This window comes from Crocodylus siamensis, chromosome 9 (assembly GCF_052110815.1).
Source record: "Crocodylus siamensis isolate JL-2025a chromosome 9, ASM5211081v1, whole genome shotgun sequence".
Lineage (NCBI taxonomy): Eukaryota > Metazoa > Chordata > Crocodylia > Crocodylidae > Crocodylus > Crocodylus siamensis.
Window position 1 is genome coordinate 37,282,375 of NC_143403.1, and position 25,706 is coordinate 37,308,080.

A 25,706-nucleotide genomic window follows, 5' to 3' on the forward strand; every position below is an offset into this window, starting at 1 on the left:
TGTTTTAAATTTTCTCTCTTACCTAACTATTGTCTATTCCTCTTCCCTTTATCCCTCATGTGCATGCTGTGCCATCATGCTATGGACAGGGGGTGCAAGTCATTCTTTCCGAAACTAATAATAAAGCCTTGGTTCTTCTGGGTACAGCCAGCCTGCCAGCAGCAGTGCAGATGAAGGGAGACATAGGCACATCCAAGGGGCCAAGGGCTCAGATGCTTTTGGTGCTATAAGCAGGGTGGTTCAGCTAGGGGCTAGTGATTCTGCTTCGAAAAGGTGGTGGTGGCATCCAAACAGCAGGGAATCCTCATGTGAACCACAGGGCAGATGGCCCCTCATGCAAGACAGGGAGGAAATCCTGGCTTTTCTGAAGTGTGCAAAAGGCTTTATCATTGATTTCACTGGAGTCCAGAGGGCATGGGTCTAATTTCCATTTCATTGGATTTCTACCAGTAAAATTCAGCTGATACCAATGGAGTTTGCAGGGAAGCCCTTTGTCCCCAAACTGAGACAAAGGGAACTTACTTTTTTGGGCAGGGCCCTGAAATAGAGATTGAGCACTCCTGTCTGTTCTCAAGAGACTGTTTTATTGGAAAGCTAAACAAACATTTAACTGGCATTCAGATCGGGCAACGGAAATGCAAAAACATACTCTTCCCTGAGAGGATGGGTGAAGACAGTACTACAGGAGCCCATGAGTCCTTGTTAGTTGTTCAGTTTCTGCGACAATATTCCCCTCCAGTCTTCTCCAGGTTTACAATCACAGATATAGAATAATTAATGGAATGCATCTTTCTACAATTTGATTAAGTATATGTTAATGAAAGGGGTGGATCATGAAGATGCCCACAGTTCCACCCCTCCCACCTGCCCCCATTAGTGAAGACTTTATAAGAAGATAATACCACATTTGCTATTTAACTAGGATTGGCTCTTCATAAATTATCAGCTTTTTCACTCTTGACATTGAATGCCATTCTTTATGGTAATGGATTTCAGCTAGTTTATGTACTCAGTGCTTTCCTGCTTAAATCAGCCAAAACATGGAGTTTGGCCTTGCAAGTCTGTCTTTATACAAGGTTACCAGCAACAACATACATATATAGTTCCTATTTTTATGTAATGATGTATTACATAATCCACAAGGTGGAGAGTTATTCCTGATTTGCACCAGTGTGAGCAGGATTCCAATCACACCCAGAACATCAGTCGAGAAAATATGAATACAGCCTCACAACAAAGTTTTATATTAGTTATGTGGAAAGGAGGTCTGGCCGCAAAGTCTGATGTGAGATTCTGGGAAAGGAGTAGGTAACACACTGACTGAGCTATGTTGTGCAGGCAGGAGTGGGAGGTGAGGGAAAGAACAAACTGGCAGGGCTCTGTCCTTGAGGATCTAGGAATTTGAGGATCTGGCATCATGATTCCCAGCTGGGGCTTTGGGCCACTGCTTTAATAAAATAACAACAGCCGTAATATTCTCTGGGGGTGTCACAATCCTAAACCCCCACCATCAACTAGCAGGCTGTATAAAGTTTCTGCCTGTAGCTTACTGCTTTCTCTCCCTTTTCCTTTCTTCTGCTCTTCCATTTTTAGGTTGCACTCACGTTAAATGTTTCAGCACTTCAAGCAATAAACAAGACTGTGATGGTTGGTTTTAGTATCTGAGAGCAAGGCTTCACTACAAGATGCAAAGAACCTGTTGTGAGACCTTGCTGCCTTGGAGAACGAGAGCAATAGAACAAGGGAAAAAGTGTTCGAGGAAAAAATCACATTCTTTGACAGGAAAAAAAGAATGAACGGGCATGCACAACTGACAAAGAATCCGTGAGCTGGTCTTCCTGTAAAGGGCATTTGGTAGTTTGAGGACAGGGGGCTTCCTATTGCTCACTGCCCTTAGGAATGCAAGGTTTCCTAGCACCTACCAGCTGGTGTCCCTATGGCCCACTGGCACTTGGCATCTTGGCTGAAGTTACCAATAAGGTTGCACAGCTTGTAGAGAGAGAGAACATCCTTCAAGGAGCATAAAAAAAGACCAGTGCACAGTCCAGTCCCAAATCCCAAATCTGACAATAGCCAGCTGCATAAAAGAAGAAGAAAAATCCTATGAAGGAAAAGTTATAGTCTAACCTGTCTAGAGCCAGAGGAAAACTATAGCCAGTTGCAGCAGCAGGTTTTGTGTTGTGGCTAAATGTCCTGTAGGATCGGGACTGAAACCAGCAGCTTAGTTTGCATAAGCCACTGCACAGCTGTCAGGACATTCTGTTCCTCTCTTGTGCTTGATTTTGTCTCAGTATAATTTCAGGGTTGCTGCGAATCAAAATAGGAGGAAGGAAAAATAGGAGCCAGCCAGAAATCAGATGTAATGCAGCATAGTAGTCATAGAAACACAGCTGTGGCAGAAATGTTGCGTATAGAAGCACTGGCTGAACTGGAGCATGATGACACTTGCAGTATGCAAGAAATAATGTGTATATGGAATGATCATTTGTTCCTATTATTGATACTTCAAATCCCCAGTGGGTTAGGACTGAGGTTATAGGGCGTAGGCCAAATTCTATTCTTGATGTTATAGAAGGCCAATGTGAAGGCCAACAGGGGCATATGGCAGAATTATCAGAATAAAGCAAAATCCCCCTGATGTGCACACTGTGTTCAGTTGTTACAGCTGTCTGTACCCTCCAACCCTTTGCAGTTTGTTCCTGTAATTAATCACCATGTTCAAAATTTGCATTTTAGATCAAATTTTGAGGTTCTCTGCTATATTTCTAACTGCTGATTCTTGTTATGCCATTCACCACTAGCATTCAAAAGCCCCTGAGTTCCCAGCATTTTAACCCTAGAAAGTACGTATGCACTGTCAAATCAAATCATCTGTCACTTTCTCTGATAAACACAGAAAGAACTAAAGAGCTCTTTAAATCTTTTGCTGTTAGGCATTTTCTCCAGCCGTCAAATAGTTTATGTGGCTCTTTTTTCACATCCTCTCCAGTTTTTCAGCATCTCTTTTAGTACATCTGCAGCAGAACTGTACACTTTTTCATTTTCAGTCTCAGCAGTGCCATCCATATACAGAGGTAAAACCACTTTCCTGTTCTTACTGAACTGGGGATACCATATCTGTTGGGGATACCAACAGATATGACTTCTTTCTAATGTCTGGATGAGAAGTTCCACAGGTTGGATTTTCTCCTCAGTAACACAGTTTAGATAAGGAAGAACTTCACTGGATCTAATGGAGCTACCAGTTTTACAGAGTCTCCACAGATCCCAATGGTTTCTCCACAGGGGGAAGTTTGGTTGTGATAAGGCAGGTATGAGATTAGTTACTCCACATCAACTCCCCATGTGGACACTCAGGGTGTCTTTATACACGCTGCACAGTTGGGGGTGGGGCAGTTAATTAGAGCGGTTCTTGGGAATCATTCTAACTAAAGCACCTGCAGAATCTCGTGTATTCAGTATCCCACACTTCAAAATGGCGGTGGGGGCACTTTAACTAAAGCTCGTTCAACAAGTTTTAGTTAAAGCGCCCTTACCTCCATTTTGAAATGTGGGTGCACTGGGTACATGTGACACTGAGGCAGCTGGAGCATGCTAATTAGCAGAAGGGGAATTAATTGAGTCTGCTCTGCTCTGCTCTGACACATGATAATTAGCACGTGTCAGAGTAGGTGTCAGGCACATGTGTAGGTGCCCTCAGTCTCAAGTAAGCTACAGGGTCAGTCTGGCCTAACAGTATCCACAAAGGCAATTCATGCTGAGGAAGCTAGTGCATTGTAATTTTGTACCCTTGTTTACTGCAGACTAACCTCTCTGTGTACACAAACCCCAGGAGAGTTACACCTGATTTGCACTGGTGTAAATCAGGCTCTGTGACTTTAATATAGCTAAGGGGGACTCATGAGTTTAGGACAGGGGCAGGCAATCATTTCAGGTGGAGGGCAAGTTTTGGCAAGCTGTTGAGGTCTCTATGGGCAGCCCCGCTCCTTGACAGGCGCCCACCCCCTGGTTGGAAACTTGGGACTGGAAGTCCTGCCCTCCAACCCCTGACCTTTGCCACCAGAAGCCCCTCCTCTTGCCCCTGGAAGTACTCTTTTCAGCAAGGGGTTTTGTCGTCTTGGAACCAGAAATACCAAATTATAGTCTAAAAATCAAATGTCTACTACAACATTCATTAATTTGATTTCAAAAAATATTTTTGTCCTGACTTACATGTGTTTGCATAGTGTACATAGAAGTGATTGTATACTAGCTTAAAATGATGTCTTACTCTTGTGGAGGGAGAGGGTGGCTGGAGTGTGTGAGGGGGTGTGGGTATGGGGTGTGTGGGTGCATGTTTATGGCAGTGCAAGGGGAGGGTACATGTGTGTATGGTGGGGCGTGCATGTGGGACTTGCCCTACAAACATCACATACACACAAACACACACATACACACATACCTCTCCCTCATTGCCACCACAGAACCCCTGCCAGCACTCTTGCCTGCTCTGGGTCTCTGTGGTCCTGGCCCTGGGACACCAGCACAGGCCCCATGCACCCGCCTGCCCACTCACCGACACTTCCTCCTCGTGTCTGCCACCACTTCCCTACATTCCTGCCCACTGCTTCCCCACCCCCCGCCCTGCCAGCCATGCTGGCACCACATGTTTCCCAGCTGCATGGTCTGCAGAACGCAGCAGGAGTTGGCCCAGTTGACACCGCATAGAGCCAGCAGAGAATCACAGGGGCTGGGCCAGGCCAGCTCCTATTGCATCCTGTGGTTCTGGTGATGCAGCCAGGAACCACATGATGCTGGAGTGGCTGGCGGGTGGTGGGGGGCAGGGTGGAGACAAGCAGTGTCAGTGGGGGGAAGTGGGGAAGTGTCGGTAGCAGGTACAAGGAAGCAGAAACGCAGCAACAACTAGGCAGGAGCGCAGTGCCTGAGCTGGTGCGCCGGGGCCAGGGTCAGTGGGGGCCCAGGGTGGGGCAGCAGGAGCAGGGGGCCTGGGCTAGCAGGTGCTCTATGGAGCTGGGCTGACTCCCTCCACTCCCTGCTGGCACAGCCTGGCTCAGTTCCATAGAGCCCCTACCAGCCCCCACCCCATGCTTCTGCCACTCCTACCAAGGACTAGGGTCATTGTCAGCATTCTTAGCTAAGTTTCACTCTTGGGTGGGGGGCGGGGGGCATGGTATTAGGAATGGGGGGGTAGCAGGGGGGGCAGAGCAGGACGGGCCTTGCTTCTGGGTCCTGCTGCTGGCTCCCCCTGGGTCCTGCTGCCTCTAGTGCCTTTTCATCTTTGACAGGCAGCCAGGGGAAGATAATAATTAATTTTCTAAATTTGAGGGGGCCCGGCAGGCTGGATAGAATGGCTTGGAAATAGCCAGATCCAGCCTGCAGGCCATATTTTGCCCATCTCTGGTTTAGGATATTAGCAATGAGAAATAGAGGAATCCAATTCTCATTTATACAAAGGTCCCCTTCTGTCACTTTTGCAGCCTGATGGGTAAGTGTAAATGCCTCAGGCTAGGTACAGACATTCAAAAAGCTCAAGGCAGAATTAATTTAAGGTGCATAGTTTTCTGTAAATGGCGTAGTTTAGATCGGCAGTGAATGGCACACACATTCACCCTTTGGTAGGTGGAGAGGGCAGGTCGGTCAGATTCCTCCAAGTTTCTGATCATTTACCAGTAAAAGTGTAATGTCTGCACATGGCCTTAGTTTCAATGAGAATCAAATCCTGGTGCCCCAGTCCAGCCTGGGGACCCAGTTGCTGTTACTAGCTGATGGGACAAGTTGGGCAGCCAGACCAAAGTTCCCAATGATGAGAGTTTCTGCTACACAAATTGCAGATGAAACTGGCAGACTTGGCAGAAGGGAAGCCAAGGCTGGACCAGGCAATGGGAACCAAACTGCCCTTCTCGCCCCTAGGGTGTTCCTGTTAATTTAGCATGAAGACTTGTTGGCAGGACAGTGTGTGTAAATGTGGCTGCTCTGTGATAAACAGAGAACTGCTGCTGCAGGGACTTGCCATCCAGAGCTGTCCACTAACATTAACAATTCATGCATTCTCTGGAGAACACGCCATTCCTTCCATCTATCCATAGGCTATTCATTTTGTCTGTACCTTGTTCTCTTTTCTTTATGGATAGTGTGACTCCCTCACATTTTTCTCCATTGATGTACTCCATTTTACTAGACCCAAAGTAGCTCAAAACTGTCCTCAGCTGGCAGTAGTCAGCAATGCTCTGTTGATTTCACCAGTGTCCCACTGATCCATGCTAGCTGTCAGTTTAGCTCTTCATTTCCAACCCGCTGAAGTACAAAAATGAAAATCCTGAAAATAAAATACTAAGTTTAGCCAAACACCTTCTCAGTTTTGGTTTGCTTTTGTTACTGCTGCTGATGCAGATAATATATGCTAAGCTGAACTGTAAGAGGCAAGAGGAGAAAGCTTTCTTTGTTCAGTGACTAACTACAATGAAACATGCACTCTGTCTGGCTTGCTGGCAGGCACCATGGTGCAGTGAATCTCAGTGCTAATTCAGCCCTCTTGTCGCAGGACAATGAAGTGCCTGCTCCTGAAGAAGGACAGGTGTGGGTTACTGGCGCAACCCCAGAGGTCAGCTGGCTTATATACACAGCCTAGGCTGAGGCTAAGGGGGCAGTTCCCCTCTGGCAGCTGTGAAAGAGAGAGCTGTGCTGGGAGTAGGCAGAGTTGGGAAGCCTGATGACCTGAGCAGCTTATGGGTGAGGATACGAGGCAGAGGAGCCCTGGCAGGGATGGAAATAATGATGAGCCAGAGGGCTTAGGGTTTATGTTTTAAGCCAGGAGGCTAGAGTTTGAGTTGGGGCCGATTGGCTGATGGTTTTGGTTGTTGTTACACTGGAGGACCGGGTGAGGCTATAAGGGGTTGGAGGAGGCCTCATAGGAGCTCCCCGGTGGGGGGTGGGGATTCCTGGTGCCGGAGAGGGCGCTGTGTTTTGGGGGTCCCAACCCCAGTGGGGGCAATATTGGGAGGAGCCCGGTGTGGGTGCAGGCAAGAAGCCCCAGTGGGGCGCAAGACCCAGAAGAGGGGTCTGGGGGCCAGGCACGGCTACAGCGGGTGAGAACGAGGGTGCTGGATAGCTAACTTGGCACGGTAGGGGCACCAGGAGAGATCACAGCCGCTCCTGGGTCCCCGCCCTGTGACATCTCTATAGGGATCTCTTTGGCTCATATAAGTATAATCTTTCACCTTTTTAAAGGATCAGTCTTTCTTTTGTTTCACTCATTGTATGAAGCTGTTTCTGTTCCTCAATTAAATTTCACCTGGTTTTCAGAACCCAGATCTCCCTCTGGTGGCGGGCTGTCTTACTTACTTTTGAAAATGTGGAGCTGTAGTTCCGTATCTCCATATTCCTATTCAGGTAGCTTTGAAACACTGAATAACAGTTCAGTTTTGTGCCTGACTATTAAAGGATTATATTTCCTGCCTCTGTCACTTCCCCCCACCTGGTGGTATTCCGCAACTAAGCACAAGGCTGAGGTTATAGAAACAGAAGTACAGGCATTGCTGTCTGTTCTAGATCTGCACTGAGGATGAGTGATATACTCCTGGTGTTCTGCATAAAAACTTGCTTTACTTTTATGTCCTTCTAGGTACTAAAGCATAGGCTCTCCCACTGAGGAAAATCAAGAGCAAAGAGAACTAGCCAGGATGAATTTCTTCTTTCTGGCCCTTGTGTTCCTGTTGCAAGGTAAGATTCTGGGGGATTTGCCATCTCTCTGATTCTCTGTGGGGCTGTCCTTGCCAGGCCTTTGCTAGGCACACACTTTCCAAATCTGGAAATATACTGGTGAGATCTCTCGGGGTGTCTGTGTCTGTGAAGACAATGCAAGAGAGGGACAGGGACTTCAAGTTCCCTGAGACCCAAAGTGACAGAGACTGAATTGCCTCCTCACTCCAGGACATGTCAGGGTGTTCCTACACAGCACTTCAGGAGCTAGTAGCTGCACAGGATTAGGGTCATAGTCCATGGGATGGAGGAGGGCTTTAGCCAGATGAGAGCAGGTTCTAGTCCCAGCTTCTCTTGATCATCCTGGACAAGCATCTGGGTCTTACTGTGCCTTCATTCTCCACCTCAGACATGGGGATAATTTTACTTCTTTGCCTCAGAGGGGTGTTGTAGAGGTAGGTTAAAGATAGTGAGGCACTCGTATACCTTAGTGATGAGAGCCACGTAGGGTACCTATACATGTGATGGAGCTCTGCTCCAACACGCTGGATTTCCACATATATAGGAGTTCTAAGATTTTCACAGAGGGGGCAGACTTCTTTTATGCAGTACCTAGCATGATGGGGCTTAGTCTTTCTGGGGTGTCTTGAGCCCTACTGTAATACAAATAATAACTGATAGAACAGCATAGCATGGGAGCACTAAGGAGGTGTATAATGTTGGGGCAACGTAGAGCATGGAGCTCCCTATGCTGAGGTAGACTTTCTGTGCTTTTATGTAACACAGGGATCAACAGAAGCACGAGCCAAGATGAGGACTTCCAATTTTGTGCCGAAAGAAATCAAACACAGAGAAGTTATCTTGTTGGCGAGTTTCACAAAGAGAACATCACCATTGACAACAGCGCTGACAAACTGATCATAAAAGCACCATTTATACCAGGCAACACCAATGAACCTTTGCCAGACCATTTGGGAATTTATCATTTCTGCCTCTATGGGTATCAAAGAAGTGGACTTTTCAACATCACATATGGAAAAAGCAATTATACACTGAGCAGAAATGTAAACTCTTCCCTCCGCTCTCTAAGAGCAAACCCTCCAAGGAACTCGTCTCGCATTCCCATACTGTTCAATGTGTCGTACACCTATGAAAAGGGTCAAAAGAATGATCTTAGCAATGCAGTTAATTACTCTTTCTCTTTCAAAGGTAAAACTAATCAACATTCTTTTCAATAGGCAAAACCATCAACAGCTCTATCTCAACTTTCCTGTAGTATTCAGTCTTGTAAGCTAAGCAGGGCTGGCTAAGTCTATCTATGGATGGGGAAACCCCAGGTGATGTGAAATACAGCTGAGCCTCTGGTAGGAAACATAATTAGTTATGTAATTAGTTTCCAGTTAGGTAATTAGTTTCCAGGTCTAACCAGTATAGAAGCCAAGAATGTTGTTGGTTTTTTTTTTTTTAATTGGCCATTGGTTTGGGTTCCCTCTGTTTCTGGGTGCGACATGCAACACTTTGGGCTTGATTTCCTAAGCTGTCTGGCATCTCCTTCCACTTAAGATCATCTTAGTAGCAGGCTTTCAGTGCCACTGGAAAGCCGGCCCAAAGCATCTCTGCTTGAGCATCTGCAGTAAGTGACTGCTTTAGAAAAGATGGTTGCAAGTGCTTTGTATGCCATAAAGCAGCATCTTATCTATCTGAAATGTCCTGTATACCTAGCTACATGTCTAACGACCAGTTGTGCTGGCTTCAGCAGCCCTGGAAGTCTCAGTTTATAGCTGTATGGGGCCTTCAGTGGATGCTTCTGTACACCAGTAGCATCCTTTAATTTCTAGTATAGGTCAGCCCCACAAGAACCTGCCAGCTCTGGGAGTTGTCACAGGGTGGGATGCCCTCCAGAATGCCATGTTCTGGAGAGCAGCCCAGGAGCTTTCCCTAAGTATTGGATAGGAGAAGAGGAAGAGCACTCTGTATAGAAAGCAGGGGCTTCTTGGGGTCTCCAATGGTTCAGCCCTAAAATAGCAGGTCTCTGAAGTTTAGTCTGCCTCTGAAGGCACCTAATAACTCTTACTGGGAGTTTATGAAGTGCAGAGGGACCCAACTCCCATTGAAACTATGGTGCTTTTCAAAAATCCCACTAGGGAACTACAGACATGTCTACACGTGCACATATACTGCACAGTAACTGAAATTACTGTACACTATGGGCATAAGTCTACACATGCACACCTGTACAGCGCAGTAAATATGGTGACTTATGCCGAGTTGAGTGTAAATTTGATACCTGCATCATTCAGGTATCAAGTTTATGCCCAATTAGTTACTGTGCAGTAATGCATCTGTAGATGCTTCACTGCACAGTAACACTCATGGTGGGGGGGACTGACTTTAATTCCAAGTCAGTTTACACACAGTGTTAATGAACTTCAATGCCTGCACATGTAGACAGTGGCCTATTCCCGTTTACTGTACAGTAAATTTAAGCTGGCATAAATGCACGTGTAGACATGCCCTATGGCTTCTACATTCCTTGGAAAATCTTCCCCAAAACTCATCAGCCCTTACTGGGCTGTACTTGCCAACTTTGGCCTATCCAAGTACAACCAGTTGAAGTTTCCAAGGCCTGGCTGATCATGGCATTTATTTTTGTCTCCTTTGATTTTACATCAGGTCCTGAAAATATAGACCACGGTGTTCAAGTACATGACATTGAACATGAATTAAGTAACTTAGCAAAATTCATGAAGAATACTATTATGCCCATTGGAAGAACTGGCAGCTCCAGATCACAATATAAGTGAGTACAGTACACAGATGTCTCCATGCCCTCTCTTCTCAGTTCATGGCCTCATGCCATCATTTTCTATAGAGCCTCAAATGCCAGAAGGTAGTATTTTTTTTTTTCCAGGGGCAGGGAGCACTGACCAAAGCCCTTGCCTTCTCTCAGTTTACTGTAGCCCTCAGAACACTGGCAGGGTCTTCTCCATCCTAACATCTCCGACATACCCCTGTTCCTTCCTTCACAACAGGAAACTTCTTCATTTGGAAGGGAAGCTAGAAAAAGTACAGTTTGAAGGAGAGAATAAGGCTTTCAAGGAGACAACAATATCTGCAATTGTTTGGAAGATGGGACCCAACAAGGCTTCTCAGAATCTTTCCTTCACATCTGAATGGGAGGTGAGTGCTGGTTGGCCCAGGGAGGAGAAGGGAGTGAGTTCACGCTCAGAGACCCAAACAAGACTCCAGAGACTGAGCAGAGGCTTTTGTAGGCACAAAGCTTCCAACACCAGTGACCAGCAATGAGATCCTCTCTGTCAGATTTCAGAGACTGCTCTACTTGTAGATATTTCATGGACTGGGACAACTGCTTGGCTTGCAGACCTGCATGGAATGTGTTTCCAACTGCTCCTCCCTCTCCATTGCTTATGGAGGGCCAGATCCCTTTCCATCTAGGCAGTACTGAAATGGCACAAAGACATCTCACTACATCACATCCTTAGTGAGCACTGAGATGACACTGCCAACCATTCCCCCCACTCACCAACTCCAACTTCCATGTTCCAAACCTGGTAAGTTATGGTGAAGCCACTCCCAGGGCATTTCTAGGATCTTCTTTCAAGTATTCCAAGGAATAGTCCCCAACATGGCTTTGGTGAGAAGGAGCCTTCTTACCAGGACATGTTGAGAACACGGTATAGACATACCTGAAAGGTTTAAGTATGATTATGCTCAAGACCCTGAAATGCCACTGCTTTTCTTACCAGGCTTCATCCTTGACTGGACTAAGTCAGTAAAGCAGTGAGGAGTACTCAGCCACCGCTTGAAAAATCTTTTAAACACAAAGTGGAATAGGATTGTGCTTAGATCCTTAGATGTCCAAGTGCTACTTAGGTGCCTAATATGTCAATTTGGAATCTGGTCTGCATTCCTGATACAGTGTTAGTGCACTAAGGATTTTGTATGATCTCTGCCCACTTACAGCATCATAAAGCTGTACAGAGCCCGCTCCCCCACACACACTACCATCAGCCTAAGTCAGACATTTACATAACAGACAAGGAGCCTCACAATGCTGGTTCATAGAGATGGCTGCATCGCTGCCACAATCTGCAGCAGAGACAGGATTCTGACCACATCCCAGGCTGACCCGCATCCTGTGTCTGGTCACTGGATGTAGTTAAAGGGAAGTTCTTATGCTGGGACTACTACAATTGCAAGAAGCTAAAAGGAAGTAAAGGCTTTTACTTTCTGCCACTAGCAGCTTTGACAGCACTTTCTGGAACATCACTCACACTGACTGGCTGAGATTTAGCTGCAGGTCCCATCTCTCATGCTCCCATGGTGACCTCACTCCCACGTCCCAGCAGAGCCCACCTGCATGCTGTGCTCAGGATCCTGCAAATAGGGATTCATCAATAGCACAGTGGGAAGGCTACTGCTGCATCCATGACTGATAGCAAGAAGCATGACTTCTTTTCTGAGGAGCCCTGAGCTAGGCTAGCCATGGAGGTGGAGAGGGTGGGGGCAACAATCAGAGCAGCCCCTTTCCTCACTCCCCAGGCTCCTGTTTTGGGAAGGGGTAGGCAAGGGAACCTCCTCTCCACTTCCTGCATGAGGTGAGGTAATAATTGAGGGAGTAGGCTTGGGAACCCCTTTTTATCCCAGGGAGGAGGGTAGAAGTTGAGGGGACCTTATCTTAAAAGGGGCAAAAAGGCAGGCAGATGCATTTGCAATGCAGAGAGACAGGAGCCTTCCCAAGCTTACTTGGTGGTGCTGCCCTCAGGCCTGTCTTAGCCATAAAGACCCTCATAAATACCCTCAGAAGATGGGAACTATATTCATATATTTAAAAAAAAACAAAAAAACAAGTTGCCATCATTGCTTTAACTGCAACGTTAAACCCACCAGCCTACCCACTCTGTCCATGTGCTCTCTCATCTAATAGTAGGAGTTGCTTTGCTTTCTTTTGCAGGCGGGTAAAAAGGTTCGTGGATTTGAAATGAATATGCCCAGTGTTGTCTTTGCAAAAGCCAAGGGCAGAGGAAAGGCTGCTGAAACCAGAGTGCTCCTGGTGGAAATCAACAGCCAGTCCCTTTTCCAGGTAATGACAGCTTGAGTCAGGGCTGTGTATGAATCTGGTGCTTATGGGTAAAAGGGAGGGGGAACAGAGCTGTGGAAAATGGAGCTGTGAATGTTGATGGTAGCTCCCGCCCACAGCATCTCCATAGCCTCTCCTCTGCTGTTCTTGGCCTGCTCATCTGTTCTGCCAATCAGCAAGGACTCTAACCTGTTACAGACCATCCTGCTCACCCGTCCTGGTCTCTGATCCAGCTCTACCCAAGCATCCTGACCTACTGTTCCAGCTGGGGTTCCTACTGTTTCTACCAGTGCTCCTCAGTTCAGACCGGCAGCACCCCTGGCTAGTCCAGGCCTGAGCAGATGCACCCATTAATGCTGGGTGTCTTGAGAACAGGCTAACTAGGATGAGAACAAACTGCTTATTTTACCTTGTTTCCTCATGTTTCCCAACTATTCAGACTAGCTTAATACCTGTACCCCCATACCTAACAAGCTGCTGAGAAATTCTGCTGAAATAATATTGTCACCACATGCCTTGTTGCATATAAATACTATTTAACAGTGTTGCCAAATTCAAGGTCCTTCCAGTCTGTTATTCTCATCTCCCCCTTGAGCCTGCCTCAGTGATCTCTGGATGTATTCAAGAAACAGTGTCCTCCTCTTGCCACCCACATGGCAGAGGATTGCACAGTAAGATGGGATGGGGTGGGAGTTACACCTCCCCTGAATTATCCAGTCCTAACTCCAGAGCCCAGATACTGGAGCAGATAAACTGTTGGTGATTGTAATCTGGCCACTGCCAGTATCACTGAAAGGTCATCTCGTGTCCCAGTGTCTACCTCCTATGTCGCTGCCACATTATCTGTGAAGGTGATGAACAGCATAGGTATAGATGGGCATGGGTCCTGGCTGGCTGAGCCAGAGCCTTCATACGAGAGCAGCTCATGTGTGCAGATTGCCTTTGGGGTGGGAAAGGTGATAACGGAGCCTTCTGCATCTAAAAGCTGGGGGCCCTCACCGGGTTCATGCTTGATGGGTGTCACTTTCACACAGCAGTGTTACCACCTTTTGTATGAATTCTAGGACAAGAACAGCAGCCGTGTCCTCGGTGAAAAGGTGATCGGCATCTCTGTGGCAAACACTGTGGTTTCGCACCTCCCACAGAATGTGGTCCTCACATTCTTCCATGACCAGCTCCTGGTAGGTGTGAGAAACAGCCTCACTAAAATCAGCTTACCTCATGGGGGAGGCTCAGACCTGTCAACTCACCATCTACCCCAGTGCCACTGCCCCCTGATTCATTTTGGTTTCTGGCCCCATTCCACATTACATGAGCCAGTGGTTTTTTTCTTGGGAGCTCCTTATTCCCTGACCCACCTGCCTCTTTATCTGCTTCCTGTCCATGAGTAACCCAAAGGCAGGGGTGACACGTAGGGGGTGCACGCAGGTGCACTTGCATCCCCTGCACATGGTGGTGCACCCCCTGCAAGAAGGCGCTCAATGACCTATGGTCAGTGCTTGCCACGCCCACCTCCTCCCTCACCACCTCACTGCCAGCGGCAGTGCAGCTGTGCCCCCCCAGCCACTGGGGGCATGTGCCATTTATGCTCAAAGGTACACACTGATCACAGCCCAGGGTCTTTTCGTTTCAGAGGAACGAGACCCCACAGTGCGTGTTCTGGGGTGTGGATGCCAACGGTGAGTATCTCAAAGATACCCTGGTGCTTTGCAGGCTTCTGTAGGTGGTTTGCACCAGGCTTAAAATGCTAAAGGGTTGATTTGGTGGCATGTTTGCAGCCTGCATAGATGTGAATGGTGTTTATACTACAGGGCTGCCTCCACAGCTTTGCTGGCAGAGTCTGCTAGGAGGACACAGCATGTAGGGTCAGCAGTGGGGTCTCTGGCAGCTCCACTACCCCTTCTCCCTAAATGGCAGAAACAGTACCTCCAGAAGACCTCTCCTTTCAACTCCCCTCATTGACGTAGCTATGCCAGCAAACTCTGGAGGTGTAGACTGTGCCTTAGTCTGACTGTTGGAGAAGGGACCAAGTCAACAGTTGTGTTACTATCTGAATCTCAAGACTCTAACATCCTTGCTGTTCCAGCTACTGTGAATCCCTGCAAGGGATCATGGGTTTGTATGGGAATGGGATCAGTCCAGTGTCTGGTTAGCAACCATATGAATATCTGTCCTTATCTAACAGTCTGCATTGCATTAATGAGTGACTGTGGGAAGACGTGATCACTGCAATTTGTCTAAATCTCAAAATGCATTGAGCCTTGTCCTGATCCCAGGACCACTTATTCCTGTATTAAAAGACAGGGTGTACAGGAGAAGCGATCTGCTTTCTCTTTTGTCTTTTTCAAATCTGCATTATTCACTCAAGCTCCATCTTCCCCACATGACCATTTCTAGTCTCTGCAAGATTAGTCTTTCCTCCTCTGTAACCCAGCCATTCATTGGAATGTAGGATTGAAAAGAGAGCTCCTGGGCCATCAAGTGCAGTGTCCTGTATTCGTAGACAACTATTTACCCAAAGATTTCTTCAAATTTCCAGTGCAACACACACACACACACACACACACACACCAGTACCTGAAACTCCTTGCAGTATGCCATGGACAAAAGCAGGGGTGACAAGAGCTCTGCCAACACCTTTCCAATGCATTTACAGAACAATAGTTAATATAAGCCAAAAGGTCCTAGGAAATGGCCACCCCACACTGCAGGCAAAACCCACCCTAGCATGTGCCAAAATGACTTAGAGGGAAATTTCTTCCTGACCTCAGATTTGGCCATCAGCAAGAGCAAGACCTACTTGCCATGGACCTCTGAGTTTTCTATGTTATCAGAAGAAGCGTCAGAGAAGCCAGTCAAAAATCCCCCAAGCCTTGGCTGTAGCCAACATCCTTCAGAAGAAGCCAATAAAATCCTCCAAAAGACAGAAGCATTCATGAGGAGCAAATAATTCTTTCCTGGCCCCTAGGGGTGATCAGCAAAAGCCAGGAATCATGGGACAGACAGACATATCAGTTACCCCCATTCTTGGATGTGGGGATTGCAGTAATTTGATTCCATACATCATACCTGCTGACTATTGAACCAAGAACTCTTTATCCTATTACACCTTCCATTCCATAAACTTACGTGACTCAACCTTAAAATCTTAAAAATCCTCACCATTTTACTCAAGAGACCATCACAATCCTTCACTCCTCTAAGAGTTAGAAGTAATCTTCTAATTGCTAGTGTAAAATGTGTTCATAGCCAGTGTCTAGCCATTTGATCTTGTGCCAGTATTTTGTTTTTAGCCTAATATCTAGTCACCTCTAATTGCTCTTGAATCAAGTGGAATCCCTCAATCCACAAATGTATTTGTTGAATCCCTCAATCCACAAATGTATTTGTAAAGCATAATTATATTCCCCTTCAATCTGTGTTTGTTAAGATAAAAAAGTCCTGTCTTTGAGAAGAAAAGGTCTTCATTCCCTTAACCACTTGAGTGGTGTTTCTTTGTACCTGTTCTAGTTTAAATCCATCTTTTTTGAAATTGGTGACCACAGCTGCACTGTATTTTAGATGGGATCTTACCAAAGCCTTGTACAGTAATACCAATACTTCCTTGTATATTCATCCAATCTCAGGCAGTCAGCACTTACAGGAATCCCAAGAAATCGATATCAGGTTGTTTCCCTTGATGTATGTTCCAAGGGATCTCCCCCCAGGCCCCTCTGCCCACATGAATATGAATGGTGATGGTCCCTAGATTATCACTCTCATAGCATGAGACATCCTTGCCCCATTACAAGTTTTTCACAGTCTATGGCAGCCATCTTGTATCAGCAAATTTCTATAAAAATAAATAGATCTGAGCTGACTATCTGAAAGCTCATGCCAGTAACAGCAAATTCTCCTTTCATTCATAGATGGCTCTGGCAGTTGGAATGACACTGGCTGTACCACAGAGAAGGGTAATGAACAGACAACCTGCCGTTGCAATCACCTCACCTATTTTGCTGTACTGATGGTAGGTACCATATTCCCCTCTAGGTGTCTATATCTTCACTACATGGTCACAGAAAAAGTCCCCAGCTCTTGCCCATGAGGCCTCTAATACATCCTCCCTCTTCTCTCCATTCTCAGATGTCCTCTCCAGAGATAGACTATATCCACAAGGATTACCTGACTATCATCACCTACATTGGCTGCATTATCTCTGCTGTGGCTTCAGTATTCACCATCTTCTTCCTGCGTTCCAGGTAGAGAGCACAGTGGCTGAAGGGAGGGGATTAGCTAGCAGCCTGAATGGAGAACTCCCACTAGACTAGTACACTACACCATGAATGCAGCATCCTACTGTTTTGCCACTAGACACAGTATTGACCAAGATTTTCAAAGTGACCAGTGACTTTGCATGGTTCTATTTCTGGGGTCCCAACCTGAGACACTTGGAAGGACAGTGATTCCCAGAAGGTGCTGAGGACCCAACTTCTCGACACCAGCCCCCTTTATAATATGTCCATGTGGGTACCCAAAAATGACCTGTCATTTTAATAATCTTGAAAATCACCTTGGCCATTTTTAATTATACAGTAAGTACAGACATAAATAGATCTTTGCTACTGCATTGATGAGGGGCTAATCAAGAATAAGGGATGTTTTTTCTTCAGAACTTATGTAGCATCTTTGGGCAAAATCATGTCATCCACACACATGATCCAAAGGAAAGAATAGATGAGGCATCCCAATGACAAGGTGACCCCCAAGACCACTGCAGAGAATTGAGAGTGAATGCAGACACCCACAACATTCAGAAGCTAGTCACAGACAAATGGAATCAAGAACTGACCACACAGCTTCTGCCGCCAACTCACAGGTCTCTTGTGTGTCCCTGGTTGGTGCTTGATTCAAAGTACTGGGTCTCCATATGGCGTGTCACTGGCTGCCAGATCTGGGAATTTAGCTAGGCACAGGGGTAAGATCTCATTCCCTTTTCCAGGAAGAAGCATAGAGACCATGCTGTAAACATAAGCATCCACATAAACTTGCTCTCGGCCATCTTCCTTCTGGACGTGAGCTTCCTCATCAACGAACACTTGGCTTCCATGGGGAGTGAAGCAGCCTGTAAAACTGGTGCCATTTTCCTCCACTTCTCCCTGCTGAGCTGCCTGACATGGATGGGTATTGAGGGCTACAATCTCTACAGGCTCGTGGTTGAGGTCTTCAATTCCTATTTTGAGCATTTCATCCTCAAGCTCTGTCTGGTAGGCTGGGGTGAGTATGGAAGAGTCAGGAATGTACTGGGCAAAGTGACAGTGAGAGCCAGGGCCCAAAAGCTTGAAGGAGACACTGGGACTAGAGAATACTAGAACCAGGGCCCAAGGTTCATATGCCATCCTTAGGGGACTCTTCTCTCCCATAGTGAAGTGGTGATCTCATCACATTACTTAATGGGGAGGTTTCTAATAGAAGAAGGCTCCTTACTCTTGTAAGCAAAAACAGGGTGAAATCTGGGAGTTCAGGTAGAGATAAGGCACACCTTTATAAGCATAAGCATCATTAACTTTTAGAATAGCCTATCAAGGGGTGTGATCGATTCTCAATAATGTGAAGTTCCTAAATCAAAATCAGAAGTCTCTTTCTAAAAGATACACTGCAGCCCAGCTTTAAGACAAGAATTATTGGATGAGTTTCTTTGGCCTGTGTCATCCTGGAGGCTAGACAAATGATCTGGTAACACCTGCCAGACTTAAAATGCATGAGCAGTAGGGATATGAGGACCATACAGCTGCATGGTACACCAGGTAGCTTTCTTGTTTGCTAGACATTGTGCCATCCATCCCTACCACACATACTACTACTTTTCTACCACCAAGGAGACTGAGGATATGAAAGAACAACATATTGTTTCTTATAAGTAGAAAGGGGGATGGAGTCTTTTGGGAGAGTCCAAGGGAAGAAAGCGGGGCTAGGGAAATTCACTAATTGGGCTGTGCGAAGCTTTGGGTGCTGATTCAATTGGAGATGATTTTGGCCCAATTCGGTGGCCAAATCCCTGAATTTGAATCGAACCAGGGGACCAATAAAAAGGTCGGAATCGATTTTGAAGCTCTCCAAATCTTCGGAAAAGATTTGGATAGCTTTGATTTGGACAGTTCCCATCCACTGCAGCAGGGAGCTGCAGCTGGACTCAGAGCTGGTAAGTAGGGATGAGGGAGAGAAGGGGCTAGCACAGAGGGGAGGGGATCATGGGGGACCCCTGCCAGGCCCTACCACCCCCGCCCGCTCCCCTGCCCCCCACCAGGCAGGAACAGTGAGTCCAGGGGGGTTGGGTTTTTTTCTTAAAGGGCTGGAGCTGGGCTGGGTGGCGCAGCCATGGAGAGACTGGAAGAGTGAGGGGTGGAGTAGGGGGGCTCGTGTAGAACCCCCCACATGGTGTGGTGCAGTGGGGGGCAGTGGGGATTGCCTTGCCACCTGGAAGCACCTGGCGAGTCGGGGCTTTTTTTTTTTTTTCAAAGTGCCAGGAGCTGGGGCAGGTGGGGCAGCCATTGCCTGGCTGCGTGAGTGAGCGGGGGATGGGCCTGGGTGATTCGGAGATTCGGCAGCAGCCTAATCTCTGAATCAGATTCAGCCAAATCGAATCACTGTTCCCCGAACTGGCCGAATCTGAAGCGAATATTAGCTGTTTTGCACAGGCCTACTCACTAATGTTAATCTTGGCATCTAGGATTTCCTACTTTTCTTGTGGCTATGATCTTCCTTACCGATTGGACAAATTACGGACCATTCCAGATTGCAGTATTTGAATCCTTGGACAGATCTACCAATACAACCATGTAAGTCATTGGAAATTACTAGGAAATGAGTCACCTTGACCCTGGTGATACAACCAATTGCTGCAACGCCCTGCTCTCAAATATGCACTGTGCATGCACTATAGTTAATACTAACCAATTGGGTAACTGCTGTATATTGACTTGAGTGGAGCTATATTGGTATATGTCAGCTACGGATCCAGCCTTCCATGTTTAACTCTGTGCTAGTAGCTGAGTCTTCCTAAGATTCTGGCAGATCCATTCTTAACCTGCTGCTGTTCCCATGGCCTTAACCATGTGCCCTTTCTCCTCCCCCCAGCTGCTGGATCACAAAACCCTTGATCCACAACATGGTGAACCTTGGCTTTCTCAGCCTGGTATTCCTGTTCAACTCAGTCATGCTTGCTGCCATGATACGGGAGATCCTCAGGCAGAACAAGAGGGGCCACACATCTAAGCATGCCCTGACACTCCTCGGTTTGAGCTTCGTACTGGGTCTCCCATGGGCACTGGCCTTTTTCTCCTTTTCCTCTGGAACGTTTCAGCTTGTCACAATCTACCTCTTCACCATCATCAACTCCCTCCAAGGTGAGTGTGCAACCTAGTCATCCAGGTGTAACCCAGGCAATGGGCCTTTGAGGTACCAGGTGCGGGAGTCTAAGTTGTTTACAAGGAGGAGCTTCCCCCTGCCCACTCAGATAAAGGAGGAGACCCAGTTTGCAGTGGGCTCATTGCTGACAAAGAGAATCCCACTCCATGCTAACAGGGTGCATCTCCTGTAAGGCCTTTAGGCTTCTTGTGTGTGAGAAGGGAGAGAGGGTGTGCAGGATCTAGGACCATGTTGTATTCCTACTAGCCACATGAGGGCACTAGGAGCCAATGAACAAGAGCTTGCTCTTCTGCTTATACCCCTCCCTTAGCCTGACTCTGCTGCTGAGTGCTTAGAGTGCTCTATTGGAAGTGACAGCAATGAAGGGATTATTGTGCAGGGCATGAGCAGGAGGAAGTGGGCCTCTCTCTCTATATATATATGACAGTTGACCTGTGTTTTCTGTGCTGTCCATTTTCCTGACATCTTGTGCTTGGTGGGTGCTCCCCCACCATCTTATCCTTCTTCCATAGGCTTCCTCATTTTACTCTGGTACTGGACAATGGTGCTGGAGGCCAGAAAGTCACCCCACTCCCAGAGCAGCTCTGACAGCATGAAACTGCAGCTCAACACCAGCCAGACGAGTCCTGACTGAGTCATCACTTTCCCCACCTAGGACTGCTTCTGCCCAGAGGGATCAAGAATGAGGAATTGGCCCCCAAGAGAGGGGAGGAAAATGGCCAAGAGATGGGAGGAGGTATGACCTCCAAAGTTACTGCCTGGGTTCTTATGTCCACATATGGCCATTAAGAATGTAGAGAAACCAACTCCACCCCACACATACCAAGTGGGGAAGTTGAACTGTATGAAGTCCACCACTAGCCAAAGGACTCAGTTTCTCTATGTGCACTCCATTTTCTTTGCAGGGATCCCTCTCTCTGGCTCCCAGCTGCATTAAACCCCTTTGTTGTTGCACACACCCTTGCCCCTTTGCTCTCAGTTAAAGCACCAATTCATTGTAAATGTTGTCAGAAAAAACAGGAGACTTTAAGCAGAGTGGGGCTACAGCTTCTTCTGACTGGGGATTAGGGCTCTGTTCTGTTTCATGCCCTTTTTGCTGCTTTCCTCCAGCTCTCCCTTTGGCTTTGACAGAAGAGTGTCTGGTATCCGTCTGTCGCAGGGCTCCAGTCATGAAAGACAGTAGCCTAATGAAACTGCAAGGACAAAGGAGAGAGGAAGCAGAACTCAAATGTAAAGACATTATCTCCTGTCACCTACAATGCCTTTGGGTTATCCCAAAACTGGGGAGCTGATCATTTCAGATTATAGATACATATATCACTGGGAAAGGTAGAAAGGCCTGCAGGAGGGTCAGAGACTCCATAAACTTCTTTTCTAACATGTGTGGGATGCTGGGAAGAGTGATACATGGGCCTCAGTCCCTAGGCACTGGTGCTCAAGGGCAACTCAGCACCCAGTCTTCTAGGCTAAGTACAGACAGTCAAAAAGCCAAAGGCTGAATTGATTCAGTCTTTGCAGGGTAGTAGAAACTGCAGAGATTAAAGTGAGAAACAACTGAACAGACATTCACTTTTGATTCATGAAATGCAGCCACATGCCTGCAGTGGCTTAGGCCAGAAGCTGGTGGGGGCTAAAGCAAGGCTCTCTGGCACATAGCCAGCATGGGTTGTGTTTGCTTCCTCTTCCTGCTGCCCCCAAGGTCTCCTAAGACTTACAGCCCAGAATCACACCAGCAGGACTCTGCAGGGTTGCTCATCACTTCCTCTTTCTGCTTACAGGTGCCTCTGAGATTTGTAGTCCACAGTTGCAGCCAGCAGTAGGTTTTAACAGGGCAAGACAGCTCTGTACTTGGTGGAAGGGAAATTTACCCCCCTCCCTGGCCCCAGCCCCCACCCAGGCTTTGCTTGGTGGGCGGGGGTAGTCCTTACCTCCCCCTACCTCCTCTCTTCCTCCAACCCTTCTCTGCTGAAGCAGACAGCCCAGCTCAGCCCAGGGCTGCAAAGAATGCTGGGGGGCTGTGATTTAAATTGAATCAGAAAGGGGTCTGAGACAGAAGTTTCATAAGCCAGTTTGACCCAAATCAGTTAAGTCTGATACTACATTCACCTAGGTTTATCTTAAACCAGTTTCAGTCATTTTGAAACTGGTTTATGTACATTGAACTTCTGTTCTGTTACAGGCTTAAGCCAGTTTCTGATCACTTAAACTGGTTTATGTGTAACTTCTGGCCCTAGGCCTACACATCAGATTACCAGTGCACTAGAACCAGGCTGGAAGAAGGGATGTGTCTACACAGCAAGTATTAGGAAGCATTTATATACCCAGAGTCCCTGAAGGTTTTGTATTCCTGTTGCTAAAGTTTGATCATTTCCAGCTGCTATTGTTACCTATGCCAGCTGGATTGAGGCAGGCCTTCATTTTGCTGTGTAACACACCCAGGGATGAGGCTAGGGTGAAGCTTTCATGGCCATGGCAGAGTGAGCAATTCCTGACCATGTTACTAAGAGGGTTTTTCCTCCTTTTTGCCCTCAAGTATATAAATTAGTGAAGACCCTGGTTCTTCACACCTTTCTAGAATCTTTGCAAGCCTCAGTGACTGTGAAAAGCCCTTAGCCAGGTACATGCACCCTTGTCTTGCAGATCTGCCCCTAACTTCTCTAAGCTTGTGTGACTTCCAGTTTAGATTAATGCAATGTGATCTTTTTGGGCCTGTGCTTGAGGGCTCCTCAGAAGCTCTATCTGGGGCAAAATGGTTGGGATGCATATATAAATATTATATTAATTCTTAGATCGTTTTGGTAGCTTCTTTTTACTTCTGGATGTAATTCAGTTGTTGACTTTGGTCTTGAAAACTCTCTACACCTTGAGTCCCACTCCGTGAATGGCTGTCTCTGACATGGTCCAGCGTGGCTGTGGAGATCAGCTTGGGCATAGCAGACAGTAGTCTCTAGGTGAGAATACTGAGGGACTCGTTCTGGGCCATGACTTATGTAGCAGTTTCAACTATGAAATTCGCTTCTCATCACTAGCCCAAGAAAGCCCACGTCTAATGGGCTTTGATTCTTACTTCATGTGCAATATGATTTGGAGCAGTGCCTTTGAAGCCACGGCAAGTGATCATTCAAGCTGTTTGGGGCAGATTTGCAAAGGCCTAAAAGCCAGAAGGACATTTAACTCTGATTGCAAGTCAGTGGGAGGTGGCCATCTCTAGTCCTCCCTGTACATTTGAAAATCTCCCCCATTGTCTCTATGGCTCAGTTCAAGGTTCCTGAGGTATTCGCCACCTCCCCAAAGGCTACTGAGACTGCGCTTTAACCCATAGGCAGTCATTGGCTATTTAAGGAATTGTAACATGCATCTTGAATGGAAACTCGGTTTTTGCAAGTCTTAAGAAAAAAAGAAAAAATCAATTAAGTGCCAGAGTCTTTAACACCTGAAATAATATATTTTTCTTATTATGTGTTGAATGTTTATATTTTTATATGGAGTAGATGTTTGTTGAATATGCTGACAGATCTGAATTTTGTAATTATTAAAATTCAGCAATGCTCCCTACTCTGATGCTGTCTGTGGCTGAGGCGTTATTCTGTTTCTAATCCACATCCCTGGTGTATATTTAAAGGGAATTTTCTAAAGGTAAAAATGTAGCTAGGTACTTCTAAGTGTGTGTCTCTGGAAATCCCCCTGTTGGCTACAGAATCACAGACTTGCATTCCCCGATGTATATTATTATAATATAACATAGTGGGGGCCAGCCTTTTTGGCAGCCATGCCACAATTACTGTCCCTGCACTGCCACTGTGATCCCTTTCCTCAGCCTGCTCTGCTTTCTGATCCCTGCCCTGTGCCCCTTATCTGATCTGCTACTTTGCATTCTGCTTCCTGTCCTGTGCTCCCTGATGAATTGCTGCTCTGCTTTCTACTTCCTGCCCTATCTGCTTCTGTGCTTCCTTCCCTGTTCCTCCCTCTGGTGCATGCCACACACAGAGGCTGCCCATGCTGCCAGCTTGGCACACCAGCTGCAGATTGGCCACTCCTGCTGTACATCTTTCTGTGGCCTCCTCTTCCTCTTAAAATCATTCCATTCTTGTGTTAGATTCCCATTTTGCAGATTCCCAGTTTATGGCAGAATGTCTGAATAAACTTTGCCTGAGGCTTATCAGAGGGATTCTCACCAGAGCTCATGCTATTCCTAGTTAATAGTGATTTTATGAACAAATTATTAGCTTTCTCTGCCATGGGCATAGCAGGGACTAATTACAGCATTGCCATGAAAAGCTGAATTCAGTAAAAGTACAGAGACCACGCACAGCTGATATACATTTTGCACAGATTAGTTATTTCCAGTTTGCCTTGCCCAGCTGTGGATACTGCAGGACCCTTGTAACCTCTGTGTTTTGTTCATTTCAAAGTGACTAAATTGCAACTCTCTGGGCTTCTGCATACTAACAAAATACCCTAGGATTTTTTTCAATACATTGAGAAAATACATGGGGAAGAGAGCTGCAGTGGAAAAAGGGGTCAGTTCTTACAGCGTTGCTTTGCTTTAGTTTCTGGATCATATTTTTAAAATAGGGCTTAGCAAGTGAAAAGACACAAACTTGTATTTACCTCCAGCAAGCATGTACTTCCAATTCTAGGCCATAATTCTGTTTCTAGAAACAAGAGCCTCTATGGTCTGCACAATCTATTCTCTAACCTGATCTAAGCTACTTAGGAGTCAATGCAAATCATGTTCTGTATCTCTTTCCAGGGTGCTTGCAGATAATGTGTATATATTTATTACACAGTCTGGATTCAGATGAACCACAGATAGAGAAGCAAATGAATATAAACATGGGGTTTTGCTTTCTTGTGTAGTTTGACAGCTTCTCTGTGAGGTATGAACAATGACACAGTTGCTACAGCCTCCCACTCTTGCCAGGTTTAGTAAGTAGCATCTTATCTTTCTCACAACATAAAGCCTGTCGCGTGACAGTTCCTCTCTTGCAAGGCAAACTAACTAACTCAATCCTACAAAGCAGGACTGAACCAAGGTGTCTCCAATTTAGCTTAGTGCCATCTCTAACTGTAGACAGCAGTGACGAATGTGTGTGGCTCATGGGTCAAAGAGAAGGAGCATTCACACAAGCATATTCCTGGACCATATCCAGTGGGGCACCTGCTATTTGTCCCGCACTGTAATGGCATGACCACATGCTCTGAAAACAGGAAACGGAAAACTGAAGTTTGCACATACCCATGGTCAACCCCCAAAGGCTCCAAAATCATGAGTCAGATGTCACAAACATAGAGCCAGGCTCTAGCATCATGCAATTTTTTTTAAAAGGGTAGTATTGTGGTTTTGCTCTGCCTTTTAATATTTTATCCTTTTCTGCCCACTCCCAGCATGCAAACATGTGTGCTGTTGCACATGTGCAAGAAAGAAGATGTTATTCCTGGCAGCAGGAGACCTCACCCCAATCTTGGTCTACCCAGAAGTCTTGTTCCTGACAGTCCC

General features: G+C 46.5%; 1 protein-coding gene across 9 annotated transcripts in view; it reads left to right on the plus strand.

Moving 5' to 3' along the window:
• ADGRG1 (adhesion G protein-coupled receptor G1) overlaps nt 1-23,767 on the plus strand; it is a 47,225-nt gene extending 23,458 nt beyond the window's left edge. For 3 of the 9 annotated variants that reach the window (XM_090062804.1, XM_090062805.1, XM_090062806.1), the window contains 14 exons: nt 1,594-1,824; nt 7,622-7,719; nt 8,485-8,907; nt 10,372-10,498; nt 10,731-10,878; nt 12,674-12,802; nt 13,864-13,980; nt 14,433-14,478; nt 16,708-16,808; nt 16,925-17,040; nt 17,781-18,055; nt 19,509-19,617; nt 19,916-20,184; nt 20,719-23,767. In XM_090062804.1, the coding sequence (XP_089918930.1) occupies nt 7,680-7,719; nt 8,485-8,907; nt 10,372-10,498; nt 10,731-10,878; nt 12,674-12,802; nt 13,864-13,980; nt 14,433-14,478; nt 16,708-16,808; nt 16,925-17,040; nt 17,781-18,055; nt 19,509-19,617; nt 19,916-20,184; nt 20,719-20,840 (2,022 nt within the window). In that variant the 5' untranslated portion in view covers nt 1,594-1,824; nt 7,622-7,679 and the 3' untranslated portion in view covers nt 20,841-23,767. Of the gene's footprint in view, nt 1-1,593; nt 1,825-6,598; nt 6,730-7,621; nt 7,720-8,484; nt 8,908-10,371; nt 10,499-10,730; nt 10,879-12,673; nt 12,803-13,863; nt 13,981-14,432; nt 14,479-16,707; nt 16,809-16,924; nt 17,041-17,780; nt 18,056-19,508; nt 19,618-19,915; nt 20,185-20,718 lie in introns of those variants that run through there. The other 6 variants (XM_090062811.1, XM_090062807.1, XM_090062808.1 and 3 more) reach the window with 3 other exon arrangements.
• The last annotated feature ends 1,939 nt before the right edge of the window (nt 23,768-25,706 follow it).